The sequence below is a fragment of the Bombus vancouverensis genome, chromosome 4 (genome assembly GCF_051014615.1).
Source record: "Bombus vancouverensis nearcticus chromosome 4, iyBomVanc1_principal, whole genome shotgun sequence".
Lineage (NCBI taxonomy): Eukaryota > Metazoa > Arthropoda > Insecta > Hymenoptera > Apidae > Bombus > Bombus vancouverensis.
In genome coordinates this window covers 19,102,245-19,121,462 of record NC_134914.1, presented here as the reverse complement: position 1 = coordinate 19,121,462, position 19,218 = coordinate 19,102,245, and the positions used below count along the sequence as shown (strand labels likewise).

Here is a 19,218-nt window from a genome sequence, read left to right as displayed (position 1 = left end):
TGCCTTTTTTCGTCGTGTACCGTTAGCGTAGAATAACTTCTGCGATCATGCCACTTATTTTACTTTGTCCCCATCGTTCACCTGTTCGATTGTATGTTACGACCTGTGCTCTATTAGCATCAAGATTTAACGAGAATAGGAACCGAACGAGTTTCTCCCGCGGAAACGTTGTTCAGTCCAGTTCTCGTTGCTCACTCTGCGTGGTCAGTTGAAACGATCCCATCGATACTTACAAACGAATCGGCGGGAAACAAAACATAAAATACAAAGAAAACACATCAACGATTGTTAAGGCATTCACTGATATTCGCAGGAAGTGATTAATACATCGGAAGTGCAAGATGAGAGTTACGCTCGCCTTAGCTGTAATCCTCATTGTTTGTATCAGCGTAAGTAATCCCTGAATATACTTAATCTTCATATTCGATAAATTAATTGTGACATCAGAATGTACGTTCCCGCTATTTGTTAGTCATCGATCACGGGAAAACGTGATCGGACATTTTTATTTGGTTAAAGATTTATTTAATCACTTTAAAATTATTAAATGTGTAGACAAAAAATATAAATCCCAGAAGTAATCAAAATTATAATTTTGTATAATCATAAGAATTTATTCCTTGTTCTATACATTTGTAATTCCAATTAAATGTTTATTAGTAGCATCTAATAAAAATTCAGATATCTTACATTAGTGTACAATTTTACGTAAAAAGTATAGATATTTTTTCAAGAAATTATAATTTAATATAATGATTCTTTCCTTTACGAGTTCGTAATAATTTATCTCTGTAATGCTCGACAGATTCAATGCGTTGAGAGCAAAGTAAAGAAGACAACACAGTTGTCTCTACAAAGCAAAGAAACGAACGTAGTGAACTTCATGAGATTACTCGTGATGAGACTTGTGTTTGGAGTTGCATCGGCGATGGGTCTCGGTGAAAATTTGTCCGGTGTGCTCGGAGGGATTTTCGTACCTCCTGGAGCAGATGATTACAGTGACTATGCCGATGATGATTTCATATCAGATTTGTTTTAATAATAGTGCACGTTAAAGAGCAATTCGAACATACAATTGTGAACATCAATCGGTTCGAATTATGATCTTGCATTTGATTCTGTTTCGTCCTAAAATTGCTGCACAAAGTCTCAACCAAAGTGTATGTATATACTTGCGTTTTTATACCGTTATTCGTCATATTTTCCGTATACAACACTTGAAATATGCAATAACCGAAGATGCATCATTAGCGGTCTCTACTATCACCTTCTGTTTTATTATTGGTAATGAAAATACTTCTGATTCGAACAACTTAATATTTTTATGTGCAGAAATAAAGATATATTGTTTATTCTTATCTTCAAATAATTACACTTGACTATCTTTAGAACATTTAGTTAAAGTGAATTAGAAATTTTGGTTAATTTATTCTAAATTTAAAATTAATTCAACATTTCTCTTAATATTTTTACTAACTGAATCTATGACTAAATCTATTGTATCACACTTCTTATGACAAACAGTAATTATTTTATTATTATTTGTAAATAATATTATATTATTTATATTTATTATTTATTTATCAGCATAATTATGAAAAAATGAAACCTTGCGTAAAAAGGCGTCTTATATTAAATATGTAATTTAAACTGCTCTTTGTACATATTAAGGTTTTAGTGAAAAGACAAATCGTTACTTTTATTTGTTTTCTAATATTACAAAATTATGTACCTAAAAATTGTTTAATTTAAAAATAAATTGAAAATTATGTTCTTAAATAATTATGTAGATGAACATTTGTGTTTCTTGTAAGATTTAAAAACAAAATAGATTATCAAAAACAAAATATATATATACATTTTATAAATTATTTATTTATAGAAAGGTATAATCATTTGTTAGCTTAAATATATGTACATATATTTTTGTACTGAAGTATTTTTCGTAATATAAGTTTATACATAAGTTGGCAAAGTAATTACGTATATGTATCATAATAATTTTGAAATTTTTATTCATAATAAATCACCATATAATATTCGATAAATATATAATATGTATATGCATATACATTCTGTCAAAATTGATACAAATGACAATATTCGCGATTACAATGTTGTCCTTATATACATTGCAGTTAATATAAAGAATAGAAATTTATATGTATATAACGTAAAAATATGTTGTTTTTTCAATGTATAAATTATAAATGAATGATATAATGTATTGTTTAATATAACATAGATAATAAAAGTGTATGAAGTATATTAGCATTTTAAAGATTTGTGAAAAATAAAATAACCTAAAATTCTGATTTAATATCTTGTCCGATGTATTTAAAATGGAATGGCAAGAAGTATTAGAAATTCTTACACATCAATTAAAACCTGTTTTAAAGAAAAAGGTAAAACGTGAAGATGAACTTATGTCAATTTTATGGAATGATCAAAATATGAAGTAAGTAACAAAATTTATCATAAAGAATAATTAATATTTTTTATAAATCTATATTACTTGTTATTATTTTTTATTTATTATTATTGTTAAATTTATATTATTACATTTTACTATCTAAAATTTTATTTTATTTGATGTTTAGGAAACTTGTGTATTTATGGTTGGAAGATCATTATGACAGGAAAGAATGTAAATCTGTTTCCAAAGCACAAATTTTCAAGAAACTGGGTAATAAAGAATTTCAGGAAAAAAACTATATTAAAAGCATAGAATTATACACAAAATGTGCATTGTATGCTCCTGTAAATAGTTGTGAATTGGCAGTTGCAATTGCAAATAGATCTGCTTCATTATTTTATTTAAATAGATATCATGTGAGTAAAAAGTAAATAATACTTTAAAAATATACATCAATATATAATATATTTTAATATTATGTTACAATTTTCTTTTTATGTGCATTTTATGCATGGTTAATACAATTTGATGATAAGAAGGATTGCATAAAAGATATTGAACTAGCAACTAAGTTAAATTATCCTAAAGAGTTGCAGTATAAATTGTATTTACGCGCAGCACAGTGTTATTTGAAATTAGGCAAACAGCAATTAGCTAAAGAAACACTTTCCAAGATACAGAAAATGATTCATGATTCTGATTATATTGCACCTTCTATGAAAGGTAAATAGTAAATGACTATGATTACAAATTTATGATAATTTCTTTATAATCAAATATTTTATTAACTTCTAGGTAGTATTGAAAAAAAGATAAATAATATAACATTTGCTGAGTCATTTCAACAAAATATTGTACAAAATTTTGTACAAGATATTGATGATTTGTTAAAATTAAAATCCCACATTACGTTTGAAGAAAATACTAATTTCCCTAATGCATCTGTAGCTATAGATAGAATATACAACCAGGAATTAGGAAGACACGTAATAGCAAATAAATCTATTAAGAAAGGTGATATTCTTTTTCTGGAAAAACCTGTAAGTTTTGTGGTACTAAGTCATGATACATATAATCGGTGTCCACATTGTAATTGCCAAAACGCAGACATTCCTGTTCCGTAAGTAGGACGTTCAATTTGATATTAAATATTTTCTCCACAGTACAAAAGATTTATGGTATTATATTACTTCAGGTGTACAACATGTTTAAATACCTTTTATTGCAATGAATACTGTTCAACTAAAGCATGGTCTTTGTATCATTGCTGGGAATGTCCAGGAAATCAAATGAAACTTTGGGAAGAAATTGGAATAGGGCATTTAGCCTTAAAAGTTTTATTAACTTGTTCAACTATGACAGATGAAATCAAATTTAATGAAATACAAAATTTAGTTACTAATTTCGATAAATTATCTATGGATGAGTTAACAGTATATGGAATTGTATGTATATTTCAAGATGAAAAATACATTAAAGAAAAAATGTTTTGTGTAATTATCTAATCATAACTTCTACAGACAGCTGTTATGCTCACCATATATTTATTGAAGTATACGAACTTCTTTCAATCAAGTAATCTTGAAGACTGTTTAAAGAAAAAATTCCCAAATAATTCATTGAACACTTCGTTTAATATTTTAACAACCAATGACAAGCAACTTTATGTAAGTTCTTTACTTTTACGATATATTCTTCAACTTATTGTTAATGGACATGCAATTACAAAATCAAATACACTATTAAGAAAAAATGACTCTTCCATGAAACAACAAGATATTATAGCTACAGGAATTTATCCTTCTGCAAGCATGATGAACCATTCGTGTGATCCCAATATAATTAACATGTAATCCTAAAATTTATTTAATATGTGTGTATATATATATATTTATATACTTCAATATCAAATACATTTGTCTTATTAAATTTTAGCTTTGTGGGTCAATACCTTATTGTCAGAGCTTCGAGAGACATTGGTCAAAGTGAAGAAATTTTCAACTGCTATGGTACATTATTTAAGACTGTATCTTGTTTTAATTGTGGAAGGAACTTACTAATATAATAAAATTGTCATTAGGGCCACATTATAGACATATGACAACAGAAGATAGACAAAAGATTTTAAAAAGTCATTACTGTTTTACTTGTAAGTGTAAAGCATGCACTCTACCAAAATTACAATATTTTACAGTGAGTATGAAAACTATTTTCGATTTTTGAATCCAGTTTTGTTATAATGTATATACTGGGTCACATTATAATTGTATAATAGGATTATAATTACAGGAAAGATTTAATGCTGCGAAATGCCTGAAATGTAATGGTCCAGTATGTAATATAAAAGATTCTATATATTGTTTGGATTGTGGTGACAAATCTCAAATTTATTCCCCAAATAAAATAATACAAGCTAAAGAAATTTTTGAAGCAGCCCAAGTTTCTGTTGATTTAGGAAAAACGAAAGAAGCACTAAATAAATTAAAAAAATGTTTACATATTAGAAGAACAGTGTTATATGAATATAATGAAGATATTACAGATACATTAATTCTTATGGGAGAAATATATAAAACAATGGGTTTGTATGCTCAAGGATAATATAGTAGTACAATAATGATAAAATTAATTTTTAGGACAATGGATAGATAGTATAACATGTTTTGAAAACACACTTGCAACAGTGAGAGAAAAATTCGGTTCCTCTAGTATAGAACTTCTTAACCAATTAAATGATCTTACAGATATATGTCTTATATATCTAGAAAAGAAACTAAATATTAATACAAACACATATAAGTAAATATTTTTGCAGTTCTCTATAAATTATAAATATTTCAAAGTTATAATATTTGTGGCTTCTTGTTACAGAAAAATACTACAGAAAACTCAAAATTATTTAAATCAATTAGAAGAAATTACCAATTTTAATTATGGATCGTGGAATAAAGTTTATGAAGAAATAAAACAAAAGCAAAAGAAAATCGACTATTATATGCAAAATTTAAATGAATAAATAAACATATTTTCTAAAAATGTGTATATTTATTATTTCATATATGTACTTCCTTTGTATGTATTATATATATATATATATGGAGAGAAATTTATCTTATCCAAAACAATGAATACATTCTAATAAACCATTTCACGATGTGCGTAACGAGATAATTTATTACATATATTTACGAACATCAGTGACAAAAAGATATAAATAAAATGTAACTTTACACATAAGATAATAAACTAAGTGAATTGTAATATCTGTAAACAATTTTACTTTGAATTAATATTCTTTCTTTCTTTCTCTTGTCTCTTAGTATTTATTATGTTGTAAGTAAAAAATAATGAAATATGCCTGAAATATTCTATTTTTTCTTGTATATTTATGTTAAGGATTTAAAGGTTATATTCCGTGACGTTGACTTGAGTCAGCCACACATAGATATATGTGAGCAAATGAGCGTATCTTTATTCTTGAATTATATCGATTTCAAGAGTATGAACGAAGATCATACCAATAAAAAAAGAGTAGGGGAGAAAAGGAATTATCAACCATAAAAATGACCGATTACATAGAGGAATATCTTGCTAACAGTTTACATCACAGTCACATCATGGAAGAAACCAGTAATGAAATATGAAATTGTTTGGTTAATTCATACGTTTTGACATAGCTATTTTTCACATTTGATTCATTTATTACAGATATTTCACTTTTTTCACTTGTTACTGAAGATGGTGTACCAATTAGAAAATTATTTATCAGCAACTTAGCAGAGAGGGTTTGTATATATTTTTTTAACATTATAATGTTTTCTTGAAATATACAAATCAGTGTATTTCAAATCTAACAACAAAGTGTTTCTTTTTTTAGACATCGTTTAAAGATCTTATAAAATTATTTTCCAAGTATGGAAATGTTGAAAGTTGCTTCTTACGAAGAAATCAAGGAAACAGTAACTATGCATTCATTACGTTTAACAGCGTAGAAGCAGCCGCAAGGTAAACTTCAATTCCAATAAACATGAAGATGAAATTACAAGTAAGAGGATTATAGTTTTGATGTTATACGGTGATTCGTAGTGCTAGATATGATGAAGGAATAAGATTACACAACAGAGATTTAAGAGTCTTCGCAGCTGATTCGTGGCATCAACCAGATAGCATAGAAAATCAATGTTACAACATAAAAGATAAATCAAAATCTAACAAAATATCAAATGACATTGCACATAACTTTGATTGCATACAAGATGGCATTACAGATACTAATATTCAAACATTAAATGATGATTGTTTAATACACATTTTTCTTCAATTGCCAATTATAGATAGAATTAGAATAGAAAGAGGTAAGCACATAAATTTTGTTATAGTATTATTATTGTTTTAAATTGTATTTTAATATTTAAATTTTATTTATATGTAGTTAAATATATTATACACAAAGTAAATACAACATTTTTTCAATAATTGTAGTGTGCAAAAGATGGAAAGCATTAAGTCAAGAGTCCTGGAGTAGTGTGAAAAGACTGGATTTATCCATGTGGAGCTTATCTGGCTTAAATGGAAGAGAAATTAGTATATGTACCGTTCGCAAAGTATTACTGCGATGTGGTCCATATTTAAACGAAATCAATCTGTCCATAGTACCATATCCTTTACGTCAAAGTACAGCAACTATTGTTGCGAAACTGTGCCCTAACTTACAAAAAATAGATATTACTGGTGTTGTTGTTTCTGCATCTGGTATCAATTCATTAATCGATAATTGTCACAACATTACACAATTTAGTCTTGGTTCTACCACCTACATTTGTGATATAGATCTACAAAAATTATTTAAAGTGAATCCAAAGTTACGATATTTTAAAGCGTATAGCAGTAAAATAAGCGGGCGGTGTTTACTGTATTTGCCATTACAAACAATGGAAGAAATTGTCTTAGAATATTGTACCTGTCTTCAAGAACATTCGTTAACACAAGTAAACTTCTTAGTTTGTTTTATTTACCTCTTAACCGTTTGAGTCCCAGGGGTCTTTGAAAAAACAGGGTCGAAAAATCCCGAATAGCGCGATAGCGCTTGTCATAATCTATTGCGAAGAGAAACAAGCGGCACAATAGCACTCGTCACATTTGTTACTTTATGAAATACATCTATATTATTATATATGCGTATTATTAGTTTATAAGTATTTCAAGTTTTGTTTAATAAAAATTATTGAGAAGATAACAATGAAATACAAAATACCGTCAGTCGTCCGTAGCGTTCAAATGTACTGGGACTTTTCGACACAAAATCTAAACAGCGCGATCGCGCTGCTTGGGACTCAAACGGTTAAAAATGTTGATTTTAACAAACAATGTCTACTTTTCAGGCATTTGCGAAATTACAAAGCTTGAAATCACTTACGACGAATAGATGTATTGACATATCTGGTAACGTTATCCAGACTATCGGTAAAAATTGTAAAAATTTAAAAACATTAGAGGTTTCCTATATTTCGTTTTTATTACATCCGAACGACATGTTACATATTGTGCAATTGACTAATCTTGAAGTGCTGAAAATCAGTGTAAATGCGTTAGTCACAGACGAATTTTGTTCTAATTTGGCATCAACATGCCTGCGACTCAAATATCTAGACATTTCTGGTAAGTCAAATATCATTTGAAAATAATTTACGTGTAATACACATAATTTTTTATCTGTTGCAGAATGTTCGTACGTTACAGATATTAGTATAGCTGCTGTAACAGCTTTACCCAAATTAGAAGTATTAATAATCAACTACTTAGAATTAGTAACCGATATAAATTTACAAGATACGTGCAACTTAAAACAGCTAGAGTGTCGGACTTGCAACTTTACAGATAAAACAATGATTAATTTTCTTGAATACGCGCCACAGTTGGAATTACTAGATCTATCAGGATGTCGGGGTATTACGAATGAAACTCTAAAAGAAGCTGCCACGGTTACGGTTAATCGAACTAACAACACCATTTTGAAAATATTTGTCGGCGGAACTTCAGTAGATCTTAGTACATTTGATAAGATATTACCGTTTCTGCAAATAGTAAATATAGATCTATCTAATAGAGAACTCTAAGTAGAGGTAGAGAACTCTACTTTAATCTAAATCAAAATACTGTGTATTATAGCGACATGCTCAAATTAATGTTAATAAAAACGAAATTTATTACTTTGTATTTAGTGAGACAAATTAATATTTTCATAAATATACGTAGTGTATATTTTATTTCTAATATTCGGATTTCAATGCATAAAGAGTATGCTTCAATATAGGATAAATTTATTCTTTGAATAATTACAACATTTAGACAGTGAATCGATACAGCGACAATTATTATGCACAAATTTGCAACAAGGAATATCCATATATTTTTAGTAAGTGCCAGAAGTAATTATCCTTTTGACAATTAAAATTCGCTGTTTGGTGAACAGAATCATTTTATGGTTGTATGTTAATAATATCTTACATAATTTTCTTAACAGGATTTATCGAAAAATGTTTCTTTCTGTTTACGATATATCACGAAATATAGTAAATAGGATTACGCACATTGTTATAGGACATATAAACATAATATGAAAGATCAGTTCTTGAGCGTCTTACGCTTAGGCACATAAGTGGATATTCCCACTGTGCTTGCAAACATCACAATACGCTCGTAGTACACTCCGATATTTTTTTAAGCCAAATCGGAAAAAGGCTAACACCTAAACTGGCAATCGCACATGTAAAAAAGTAATGGCTAAGCAAACATGAATATCTATGGGGTTGATATACTATAACTAGAACCTCCATACATATATATAACGGATCTTTCTCATTATTCTCAATTAATAATTTCATTACGACACTTTCGATAGGAAACAGAAATCGTAACGTATAACGTTTACATAGAATAGAATAAGAATGCTTATAATATTGTTATACTATGTACATATAGACATTTTTTATCGGCACATTACAATGATAAGCAACTATGTCTACTGGATTGTACAATATTAAACATCTGTCTATTATTACGGACCAAATATTGTTCGACTAAGAGAAACAACTGATTATTTGTAACAAAAAAGAATTATTGATTTCTACGTTTGTAGTATTTTGATTGAACGCTTTGTTTGAATAAAGGTTCAAGAAATTTCAACCTTTTTCAAATTGTTTCCCTTAATCATAGATACAATAAAAATTATTAACATCTTTTAATTACATATAATTGTTGAAGTATGTGTAAATACGAAGGTAGCCAGACAGTGGCTCCGAATCTTTCAAACACAGTTCGCAAAAATTGCACGGGAAAGACTTGATTCACAGCTATACAGTACATACAATCATGTATATTCATTATCGTGTGAACACATGGACGCGCATCAAAGTTATGTTGTTAATTTCACCTATGAAGTGCAACGTCTCAGACCGCGATATATGTGAGAAAATACGATAAACGTACGTATTTTTAAAAAGATATGGGTCTAACATGCACTGTTGAGAGAAGAGATAAAATGTTTAAAAAGGTATTGTTTATCGTTTTTTAATATGTCTTCCTTATGATTTGAAAGTCTCACATTAGTTGATGTTTAATAAAATAGTATTTCATAATTATTGTAACCATATTATACAACAATTATAATAAATATTATGGTTGATTTTTATATAACGATATTCTAAATACATTATCATTATTATTATTATCGTGAAAGATTTAGAACTTTTCAAAACAGTAGAAATACAAAAGTTTGTATCAATTTGTTGAAATACTATTTTATTTAACTATAATTTGAAATTTTGTTCAATCGCGGACTGATGTTTCATAAAAGATATCATAGCATTCTCGCAATGACTAAATAAAAGTTCTTTTTCAATGGTGTGAATAATGCTCTACGAATGTCAGGTACAAATGTTATACTAGTAACTTGTTCTCTAGTTAACACTTCTCTCTTCAAATTATGTCTTCATAAATCCGATGCCCATATGTATCCTAATATCATCATAGGAAACATAACTTGCCCATGAGTGTACAATAAACGTTAAACTTATAAGGATAATTGTTTATCTTACATACTTTCAACAGAATCATAAGATAAAGGTACGAAATACCTGGAAAACGAAATAAAGATCAAGCACAGTGACGCGTTGCATGCAAATATGTCAATATAATATTTCTGTACTTCACGATAGTCGTATATACATTAGAAATGATCATATTATTCAACCACGTTCTAACACGATTGTTATCGCGACTTCAAAATCAGACTGTAACACGTACGATGAAAAATAATTTAATATCAAACAAAAATTCGGCACTTTACGTAAAATACATTCTGATACAATTAATAACTAAAAGCTTATACATTTAAATCACTAAACACGATTATTTAAAAAGGAATAAATCAGTGATACGTATATCGAAACCTATATTAATACTCTTAAGTTCTACTCGATAAATGCTGTCGCTCAAACAGTTTATGAATATTTGAGCAATATTATATAAAATATAGTAAAAGAAAAAACTATCATAAATTCTAGTAAATAAGTCTGTTTTCAAAATCGCGAAAGATTTTCGTTTCATGAATTATTAGAATGCTAAAAAAGAGAAAGAAATGAAATTTATGAACGTCACTGTTTATATTAATCTAACGAAAAGAAACGAAAATTTACTTAAGAGTACTGAACGCGTATATAGGTAGTCAAGTATGTAAGAGTGACATTTATTCAGGATTGTACGTTCGCCAAACGGGTTGGAGTAGTTGGTTGTAGATCCATTGTACGACATACCCAACCAGCGATATCTACATTTTCAGATTCAGCTTTTTTTATCCATTCGTGGTTCTAAGAATAAAAAAAGAAGAGCAATTTAGGAAAGACAAAAGAACAATAATTGTTTCATTTAAATAGACAGTCGTGTGAAATAAAACACATACCATTAACGTTTTTAAATCTGCTCTTTCGGCGGGATTTTTCTTCAAGCAACGATCCACAAAATCTGTAAAAGCATCACTGAAGATACCAGCAGGCAATTTTGGTGGTGGTTCATTTACAATATAATCCAATAATTCAAATATAGCCATTGGTCTTGGGCTACCTGTATCTATAAAAAATATAAAAAAATACAATGTATAAAACATTCCATATAATAGATACAAAAAAAAAAAAAAGAAAATAGTAAACTAACTGTGTCCAGGTGATTGCGTTGTTGGAGTAGAAGCATTATTTGTAGCAACATTCTCCACAGGTGGTTGACCTGGTGGAGAGCTGAATATCGCAGCTAAAGTTTTTTCATCAGGAGGTGGAATTGGATACATTCCAATTGCCATTTCCACAAGTGATAATCCTAGGGACCAAATATCACTTTGTACAGAGTAATGTGTGCCTTGTAATCTCTCTGGCTAAAAATGCAAATATTCATATCAAACATTTTAAGGTGGAACTACAGAAAAGCTACCTCATCTCCAATTTCAATAATTTCGAGATATGTCACATAAATCAACATTTTGAACAACCTTTTCCTATACATATAACTGACGGTCTTGCTTATTGTCCAAGGTATTCACAACAAACTTTTGGTACCATTACATTGAATCCTGCCTATAGATTGTGAGTCTGCGATTCTAAGGTTTTTCAATAGCATGAAATAATAACAAGTTAGTTATGAAAATAATAGACGAATAAACAATTGATATTATTTTACCTAAGCATTGCCGATCTCTTTACAACGTTGAGAAGTCTAACTCAAATCCAATACATTGATGATATTCATTTTTAATTTAGTTATAAATTATAATAGATATATCTTACAGCGTCGCATATGCAGTTGTGCATGAGGCTTTAAGCTCACCCAACTCTCGTTTATAAACAGAAGATAAGATGCCAGCAACTGGCAACCATTACTGACACATATGCTGCCATACAACTATAGGTAGAATTCACGCAATAGTACTGACAGATTTTTACGAAATATCTCGAAAAGTAAGCGAGATCGCCGGTAATACGTATAGGAAAAAGTTGTTCAAAATGTTGAGTTTTACAACGTATGCAAAAATCATTAAAATCAGAGATGAGATAGCTTGTCTGCAGTTTCACATATTTTAATATTCCTTATATATGCATGACATTTATTAAAATTAAAGATAATAATGCAATTATAACTACATAAATTCTTACCGACATATAACTTCTCGTTCCAACAAATGAATTAGCCATGGAATCAATTAATTGCCCGGAGACACCAAAATCACAAATTTTTATTTCTCCAGCACTATTTACCAAAATATTGCTTGGTTTTACGTCCCGATGCATAATTGCATGTTTATCTCGCAAATAGCTCAAACCTTTTAAAACCTGTGACAGAAAACAAAATTGTAATCTACAAGTAGAATAAGGAGGCCATGAAAATGTCTGCCATTAAAAAAGCTGAATTCTGAAAAAAAAAGAAAAAAAACAGATTTTTCAGAAGTACAATAGCATTATACTTAATGTGGTGAATTTTATATATTTCGAAATGTTCCATGCAGCAAATAAGGTTCTAAAAAAATCACCCAGTCAAATCAGTAAGAAGAAACTTACTGATGAAGAAATTAGGGAACTTCAACAGGAATTGACAACACAAGATCATATGATTCCTTTGGAACAGTTATGTAAGAAATTAAATACCAATGTAGTTACTGGTCTAACTAAAGAAGAGGCAACCAAAGTTTTTCTTGAAGTGGGTCCAAATGCTTTGACACCACCAAAAGTAATTCCGGAATATATCAAATTTATAAAGTGTATGTTTCATGGATTCGCTGGTTTGTTGTGGGTCTGTTCATTATTATGCTATATTTTGTATGGAATTAGCATGGCGACAGAAGGTGAGGGTGGTGGCACAGAATGGTTAGGACTTATTATTATGCTAATCTGCCTATTTTCTGGTTTTTGCTCGTATATACAAGAGAGCAAAAATATAAAGGTAAACAAATCACTCATTGTTATACTGTGGATGTTTATGCATTTACAGGAAGTTTAATCATGTTAAAATGCACAGAGTGCATATAACTTAAAAAACATCCAAAGTATGATATTAATGAATCTTTTTCTATAATATCTTACAGGTGATGGAATCTTTTCAAAAAATGGTACCAACTTTTGCTATGGTAATACGGGAAGGTGTTAAAATGCGGATTCCAGCTGAAGACATAGTCCCAGGCGATTTAGTGGAAATTAAAACTGGCGATAAAATACCAGGCGATATCAGGATTATCGAATGTCAAGGACTTCAAGTTGAAAATTCGAGTATCACTGGTGAAAGCGAACCAGTACCTCGTACAGACTATCCTACCGACGAGAATCCCTTAGAATCCTCTAATGTTGCCTTCTTTTCCTCTTTTGCTGTGGATGGCACTGGTGTTGGAATTGTAATGACTACTGGTGACCAAACAATGATAGGTCGTCTTGCTGGACTTACAACATACCTTGAAAAATCCGAAACTCCCATAGCCAAAGAGATCAAACATTTTGTTCAAATAATCATCACTATTGCTGTATTATTTGGGGTATTATTCTTTGGCTTATCATTGTTACTTACTCCCAACATAGTGAAAGCATCCACTTATTTACTTGGCATCATCATAGCCAACGTGCCAGAAGTTTTATTGGTAACTGTTACTACAAGTTTGACATTAACAGCCCAGAAAATGGCTAACAAGAATTGTTTGGTTAAGAATTTAGAAGCAGTGGAAACATTGGGATCCACATCGATTATATGTTCAGATAAGACAGGCACTCTTACACAAAACAGGATGACTGTGTCCAATTTATGGGTTGGCTTCACCAGATATAATTGTCCCCCTGATCAGATGTTAGGTATTGAGAAAACTTTACTAATGGAGAAACCAGCTTTCCAAGTGATACTCAAGAATGCTACGCTTTGTTTACGGGCAGAATTCACCACTGAATCTGTCTTACTGAAACCAATCGAGGAACGAAATGTGATTGGTGATGCTTCTGAAACAGGTATCCTCAAATTCTGCGAGCACATCCACCCAACGGAGCCATTCCGAGATATGTATCCAAAAGTTGCAGAAATTCCTTTTAGCTCTATAAATAAGTATCACATGTCGATACACAGAGACAACAATGGATATATTATAATCCTGAAAGGTGCTCCAGAGGTGATCTTGGAGAAGTGCACTCACATACTGACTACGGAAGGAGAAACAAAAGAAATGACACCATTAGACCACTCAACATGTCGACAAGCTTGTGAAGAATTAGGCTACCTGGGTGAACGTGTGTTAGCATACTGTGATCTTCATCTGCCCAGTTATACTTATGGTCTAAACTATGAGTTTAACACTGATTCTCCAAGTTCATACAATTTTCCTAATGAAGGTTACAGATTCGTTGGATTAATAAGTCTCTTAGATCCACCAAGACCAGCTGTTCCTGAAGCTGTGAGAAAATGTCGCACAGCTGGTATCAAAGTGATCATGGTAACGGGCGACCATCCGGTAACTGCAATGGCTATAGCGAAGAAGGTCGGTATAATAAGTGAAGAACACGAAACTAGTTACGAGCGTAAGTTAATACAGAGCAAATCGTATTCTCAAATAACCAATTCTGACGAACACGCGACTATCATTACCGGTTGCGAATTACGGAATATGGACACTATAGAATTAGATGACCTTATAAAGAAGTACCAAGAGATCGTTTTCGCAAGAACATCTCCGCAACAAAAACTATATATTGTGGAAAGTTGCCAGCGATTGGGTGAAATTGTCGCAGTGACTGGCGATGGCGTAAATGATTCACCAGCATTAAGAAAAGCAGATATTGGCGTGGCTATGGGTATTACTGGTTCTGACGTAGCGAAAAATGCAGCCGATATGATCCTGATGGACGATAACTTTGCATCGATTGTGACTGGTATCGAAGAAGGTAGATTGATATTTGACAATCTTAAGAAATCCATTGTTTATACTTTGACGTCTAGTGTGCCTGAAATGTTGCCAATGTTGAGCAGTATTCTATTCGTCATTCCTTTACCCTTTATTCTTGAGATGATCCTCTGCATAGATATAGGAACGGATTTACTTCCTGCTATAGCATTAGCATATGAAAAAGCCGAATCCGATATCATGTATCGGCCACCGAGGAATCCTCAATATGATCAACTTGTAAACAAACGTTTAATATCTGTAGCCTATGGTCAGATTGGAATGACTCAATCTTTAGCTGCATTTTACACTTTTTTCTTAATTCTTATGTTAAATGGATTTTTACCTGATCGTTTGGTAGGATTAAGATTAGATTGGGAAAATAAGTCAATTAACGACTTGCAAGATTCTTATGGTCAAACTTGGACCTATGATACTAGAATGGATTTATTAAATGAAGCTCGTACCGGATATTTCTTAACTATCGTTATAACACAACTTATAGATTTGATAATGTGTAAAACGAGAGTTAACTCGATTCTACAGCAAGGAATGGATAATTGGTTTTTAAATTTTGCCTTTATTTTCGAAATTATCTTAACTGGTATATTGCTATATGTGCCAGGAACTGAGAAGATATTTAAAACCATGCCATTGAGTTCTTATTGGTACTGGCCATGTCTACCACTTGGTGCATTTCTTTGGATATATGACGAATTAAGAAGACTATGTATTCGGAAGATTCCTGGTGGAATTATAGAACAGGAAACTTACTACTGAATATTTGTCTAAAGTTCATAACTAATGTTGAAGTATTTCAATTAATGATGTCATCATGGTTTTGTTTATGGAATGCTATCAATAAGTATAAAAGCGAAAATTGTATCCTTGAGCAAAATAGGGTAGAATAACGAAGAGTGAGTGTACTTACTGCTGAAGTAATTGTGCTTAATATAGGTTCTGGAATTCTTCCAGCTTTTTTCAGTATTAAATCTAATGAACCACCATCCATATATTCCATACATATACTAATTTCTCCATCACTATAGTAGGCAAAATATTTTATATTTAATGTAAATATGTTAATGTGTTGAATATGTTAACTTTGTAGGTAATTACTATATTAGATAAAATTACTATATTACCTATAGAAAGCACCATAAAAGCCAACTATGTGTGCAAAATTGCACTCATGCAGAACTTTCAGTTCTCTAATTATTTGTTTCTTAATGGCAGGTTTGACTTCTAAATGTATTAGCTGAAATTATGATCATTATAATACAATAAATTTCAAATTGAAGCAAATAAACACATTGAACATAGATAAGTCACACCTTTCTTGCCATTATAAGTCCATACTTTTTGTGCCTCACTTTCATGACAACACCGCCATTACCAGCACCAAGTTCTCCAAGCTTTTCAAAATCTTCATCACATAATTCTCCGACCTTTTCTTTTTGACCTAAAAAGCTTTCTAGCCTCTTCTTTTGTTCCTCATCCATTTCTAATTCCTTTAATCTTTCTTGAATGGCATCTATGCTCATCTTTCCCATAACTCCGCTGTAATTGAAATAAATGAAAATTAGTATTTGCATATAAATAAATACAATATTTGTCTTTAATAATAAAAATTTTAATGAAAGAATTAATTACTCTGGGATTACTGGCGGCTCAGAATAAATGGGTAATGGTGGTACTGGTGGTGACGGTGACACAACTGGAACTGGTTCTATCGAACCAGGTGGCAGTGTCAAATTTAACTTGTTTTTTGACATTTGGATTGCAAGGCTGAATAACTATCTTTAACAATTCTTACAAATATTACACTTGTCAATAATGTTATTGTAGATTAAATACAGCTATCTAGTCAATCGAAAATTTATTCGATCGAAAGTTTTCTTAATCGTATCTTTAAATTATAATACATATACAATCATATACGTTCTCATTGTGAATTTCATTCGAAAATTTTGTAAGGAGTAGCCCCAGCTCGAAATGTTGTTAAAGCTGAACTGTCAGTCTCCGATCTGTCAAATTCTTTGTTTAATTAGATTTTTTGGCGAGCAACGAAAAAATGTATATTTTGTTTAGAAAAACTGTTAATTTAATAACAACAATCACGAAATAGCACAAGTATGCATATTTTTTACAAATATTGTGCAAATAAGAAGAGGTTATACGAATCTTCCCGGGACAACGACAAACACGTATATTACTCGTTTAAAAAGTTCCTAGAAATAAATTATCTAAAAACTGTAATAATTTGACCTAATACAATAAGACTTCAATTAGAATACAATACTCCCTAATACCATTAATATCAATGTAAACATATAAATAACCATCCATTAATTATAAATTATTATTTAAAATGTGATTAATTTCCATAATCAAGAATTAAATTATTCAAACATGAAATTATATAAAATGTATAGAACTTTCAAGTATAATTCAAAATAAAATTATATATTGAAATTATGGTCTAATCTAGGCGTACTTGTATCATATTTAATTAAAATAAAGTAAATAGTATTGTTTATGGTTTTTTTACTCGACATATTTTAGGTTGGTAGTACGTGCGTCACAGGAAATGTCTTTCTAGTTTCTAGTTACACGCGTGATGCTTTTTCCTTTAAAATCGTGCTGTTAAAAGGTATGTATGACTTGTATAATAGCAATTTTGGAATCTGCTTACATCTTCGATTTCATTTCTACAAGTTCATTAAAACCCTGAAATCTCTAAAGACGTGATACCAAATAATAATATTGTGGAAAAAGTGTAACAAAAATATTTGGTAAACGATAATTATCGGGGACCAAATATAAGTGATGGCAGGGTTAAGTCGCGACAGCTATTGCAAAAGGCCGATGTGAAAAATTATCGTCGACTTCTGTAATTTCAGAACACGATGGGACGTTACTCTCACGAACCAGTAAATGCAAGCAAATCGTGCAAAGCACGTGGATCGAATCTGCGAGTGCATTTCAAAGTAAATAAAACAACAACTATATTTCAAAAAACTTAACCTCACAGTCTAAGTTGTGTTTACAAAATGCTATACTGGAATGGTTTGTTTTATTTAATAAATTTTCTAGTTGTTTACTGCTATTCTATGTTCTAGAATACGCATGAAACAGCACGTGCTATTAAGAACATGCCCCTACGAAGGGCGCAGAAATACTTGAAAAACGTAATTGAACACAAGGAGTGTGTACCATTCCGTAGATTTAATGGTGGTGTTGGCAGGTGTGCTCAAGCAAAACAGTTCGGTACCACACAAGGTAAATCACAATAAATAATTAATAATTTACTAATTCTCTCTAATACTTAAAATTACTTTTATTATCTTTAAATTCAGGTCGTTGGCCCAAAAAGTCAGCAGAATTTTTACTCCAGCTGTTAAAAAATGCTGAGAGTAATGCTGATGCCAGTGGACTAGATCTTGACCGTCTTGTAATTAACCACATTCAAGTGAATCATGCCCCTTGTTTACGTAGAAGAACATATAGAGCTCATGGTCGTATTAACCGTACGTATTTAGAACATTCATTTAAAATATACGCATTTCACAATTTAATCAATAGTTCAGTAAAATTTTGTATGTTTCCATAGCTTACATGAGTTCACCGTGTCACATCGAGGTAATTTTGACTGAGAAAGAAGATTTTGTAGTAAAAAGTCCGGAAGAAGAGCCATCGAAAAAGAAGCTCAGTAAGAAAAAACTCGCCAGACAAAAGGAGAAAATGATGAGAGAATAATTTTAAATATTAGCTCGATATTGAATGTATAATGGAAAAAATGAAAATTACATTGGTCTCGTAATTTTTTCACTTCATTTCTATCCTTTTT

At 30.5% G+C, this 19,218-nt stretch overlaps 6 protein-coding genes across 9 annotated transcripts; 5 read left to right on the top strand and 1 right to left on the bottom strand.

Moving 5' to 3' along the window:
- The first annotated feature begins 53 nt into the window (after positions 1–53).
- Positions 54–1,659, top strand: LOC117161471 (uncharacterized). The gene is made up of 2 exons (XM_033343034.2): positions 54–389; positions 806–1,659. The coding sequence occupies exons 1-2, from the start codon at positions 342–344 to the stop codon at positions 1,037–1,039; spliced, it is 282 nt and encodes a 93-aa protein (XP_033198925.1). The 5' UTR covers positions 54–341; the 3' UTR covers positions 1,040–1,659.
- A 444-nt stretch (positions 1,660–2,103) lies between these two features.
- LOC117161446 (protein-lysine N-methyltransferase SMYD4) lies at positions 2,104–5,447 on the top strand. Of its 3 annotated transcripts, none has more exons than XM_076617713.1 (11): positions 2,104–2,458; positions 2,601–2,832; positions 2,956–3,139; positions 3,365–3,536; positions 3,612–3,861; positions 3,937–4,265; positions 4,352–4,425; positions 4,497–4,609; positions 4,706–4,997; positions 5,053–5,215; positions 5,288–5,447. In XM_076617713.1, the coding sequence occupies exons 1-11, from the start codon at positions 2,343–2,345 to the stop codon at positions 5,430–5,432; spliced, it is 2,070 nt and encodes a 689-aa protein (XP_076473828.1). In that variant the 5' UTR covers positions 2,104–2,342; the 3' UTR covers positions 5,433–5,447. The 3 variants fall into 3 exon arrangements, with proteins under 3 accessions (XP_076473828.1, XP_033198890.2, XP_076473829.1); XM_033342999.2 differs by having other exon boundaries at positions 3,212–3,536; XM_076617714.1 differs by lacking the exon at positions 5,053–5,215 and having other exon boundaries at positions 3,212–3,536; positions 5,288–5,435.
- Positions 5,448–5,603: 156 nt separating this feature from the next.
- LOC117161447 (putative RNA-binding protein EEED8.10) lies at positions 5,604–9,601 on the top strand. Of its 2 annotated transcripts, XR_013058141.1 has the most exons (9): positions 5,604–5,749; positions 5,822–6,046; positions 6,125–6,201; positions 6,294–6,421; positions 6,503–6,771; positions 6,899–7,404; positions 7,798–8,074; positions 8,138–8,831; positions 8,940–9,601. XR_013058141.1 is itself a non-coding variant. In XM_033343000.2 (8 exons), the coding sequence occupies exons 2-8, from the start codon at positions 5,980–5,982 to the stop codon at positions 8,530–8,532; spliced, it is 1,719 nt and encodes a 572-aa protein (XP_033198891.1). In that variant the 5' UTR covers positions 5,604–5,749; positions 5,822–5,979; the 3' UTR covers positions 8,533–9,601. The 2 variants fall into 2 exon arrangements, 1 of the variants encoding a protein (XP_033198891.1); XM_033343000.2 differs by having other exon boundaries at positions 8,138–9,601.
- Dsor1 (mitogen-activated protein kinase kinase 1) lies at positions 8,720–17,561 on the bottom strand. Its single transcript, XM_033343001.2, has 8 exons — positions 17,022–17,561; positions 16,703–16,928; positions 16,514–16,626; positions 16,300–16,411; positions 12,616–12,792; positions 11,627–11,840; positions 11,376–11,542; positions 8,720–11,283 (listed from the first exon to the last, which is right to left on the bottom strand). The coding sequence occupies exons 1-8, from the start codon at positions 17,141–17,143 to the stop codon at positions 11,167–11,169; spliced, it is 1,248 nt and encodes a 415-aa protein (XP_033198892.1). The 5' UTR covers positions 17,144–17,561; the 3' UTR covers positions 8,720–11,166.
- Positions 12,953–16,294, top strand: LOC117161449 (sodium/potassium-transporting ATPase subunit alpha). The gene is made up of 2 exons (XM_033343002.2): positions 12,953–13,399; positions 13,542–16,294. The coding sequence occupies exons 1-2, from the start codon at positions 12,953–12,955 to the stop codon at positions 16,146–16,148; spliced, it is 3,054 nt and encodes a 1,017-aa protein (XP_033198893.1). The 3' UTR covers positions 16,149–16,294.
- Positions 17,562–17,939: 378 nt separating the features above from the next.
- On the top strand, positions 17,940–19,191 carry RpL17 (ribosomal protein L17). Its single transcript, XM_033343007.2, has 5 exons — positions 17,940–18,021; positions 18,272–18,358; positions 18,491–18,650; positions 18,728–18,898; positions 18,982–19,191. The coding sequence occupies exons 2-5, from the start codon at positions 18,278–18,280 to the stop codon at positions 19,125–19,127; spliced, it is 558 nt and encodes a 185-aa protein (XP_033198898.1). The 5' UTR covers positions 17,940–18,021; positions 18,272–18,277; the 3' UTR covers positions 19,128–19,191.
- The last annotated feature ends 27 nt before the right edge of the window (positions 19,192–19,218 follow it).

Coding starts and splice junctions, on each gene's coding strand:
- LOC117161449 (XM_033343002.2), top strand. CDS start 12,953: ATGTTCCATGCAGCAAATAAGGTTCTAAAAAAATCACCCAGTCAAATC. Junction 13,400..13,541: donor AAGAGAGCAAAAATATAAAG/GTAAACAAATCA, acceptor AATATCTTACAG/GTGATGGAATCTTTTCAAAA.
- LOC117161471 (XM_033343034.2), top strand. CDS start 342: ATGAGAGTTACGCTCGCCTTAGCTGTAATCCTCATTGTTTGTATCAGC. Junction 390..805: donor TCCTCATTGTTTGTATCAGC/GTAAGTAATCCC, acceptor AATGCTCGACAG/ATTCAATGCGTTGAGAGCAA.
- LOC117161446 (XM_033342999.2), top strand. CDS start 2,343: ATGGAATGGCAAGAAGTATTAGAAATTCTTACACATCAATTAAAACCT. Junction 2,833..2,955: donor TTTATTTAAATAGATATCAT/GTGAGTAAAAAG, acceptor GATGATAAGAAG/GATTGCATAAAAGATATTGA. Junction 5,216..5,287: donor ATTAATACAAACACATATAA/GTAAATATTTTT, acceptor TTCTTGTTACAG/AAAAATACTACAGAAAACTC.
- LOC117161447 (XM_033343000.2), top strand. CDS start 5,980: ATGACCGATTACATAGAGGAATATCTTGCTAACAGTTTACATCACAGT. Junction 6,202..6,293: donor TCAGCAACTTAGCAGAGAGG/GTTTGTATATAT, acceptor TTCTTTTTTTAG/ACATCGTTTAAAGATCTTAT. Junction 7,405..7,797: donor AAGAACATTCGTTAACACAA/GTAAACTTCTTA, acceptor TCTACTTTTCAG/GCATTTGCGAAATTACAAAG.
- Dsor1 (XM_033343001.2), bottom strand. CDS start 17,143: ATGTCAAAAAACAAGTTAAATTTGACACTGCCACCTGGTTCGATAGAA. Junction 16,627..16,702: donor GACTTATAATGGCAAGAAAG/GTGTGACTTATC, acceptor TCATAATTTCAG/CTAATACATTTAGAAGTCAA. Junction 11,284..11,375: donor CAGATTTAAAAACGTTAATG/GTATGTGTTTTA, acceptor TTTTATTCTTAG/AACCACGAATGGATAAAAAA.
- RpL17 (XM_033343007.2), top strand. CDS start 18,278: ATGGGACGTTACTCTCACGAACCAGTAAATGCAAGCAAATCGTGCAAA. Junction 18,359..18,490: donor ATCTGCGAGTGCATTTCAAA/GTAAATAAAACA, acceptor TCTATGTTCTAG/AATACGCATGAAACAGCACG. Junction 18,899..18,981: donor AGCTCATGGTCGTATTAACC/GTACGTATTTAG, acceptor ATGTTTCCATAG/CTTACATGAGTTCACCGTGT.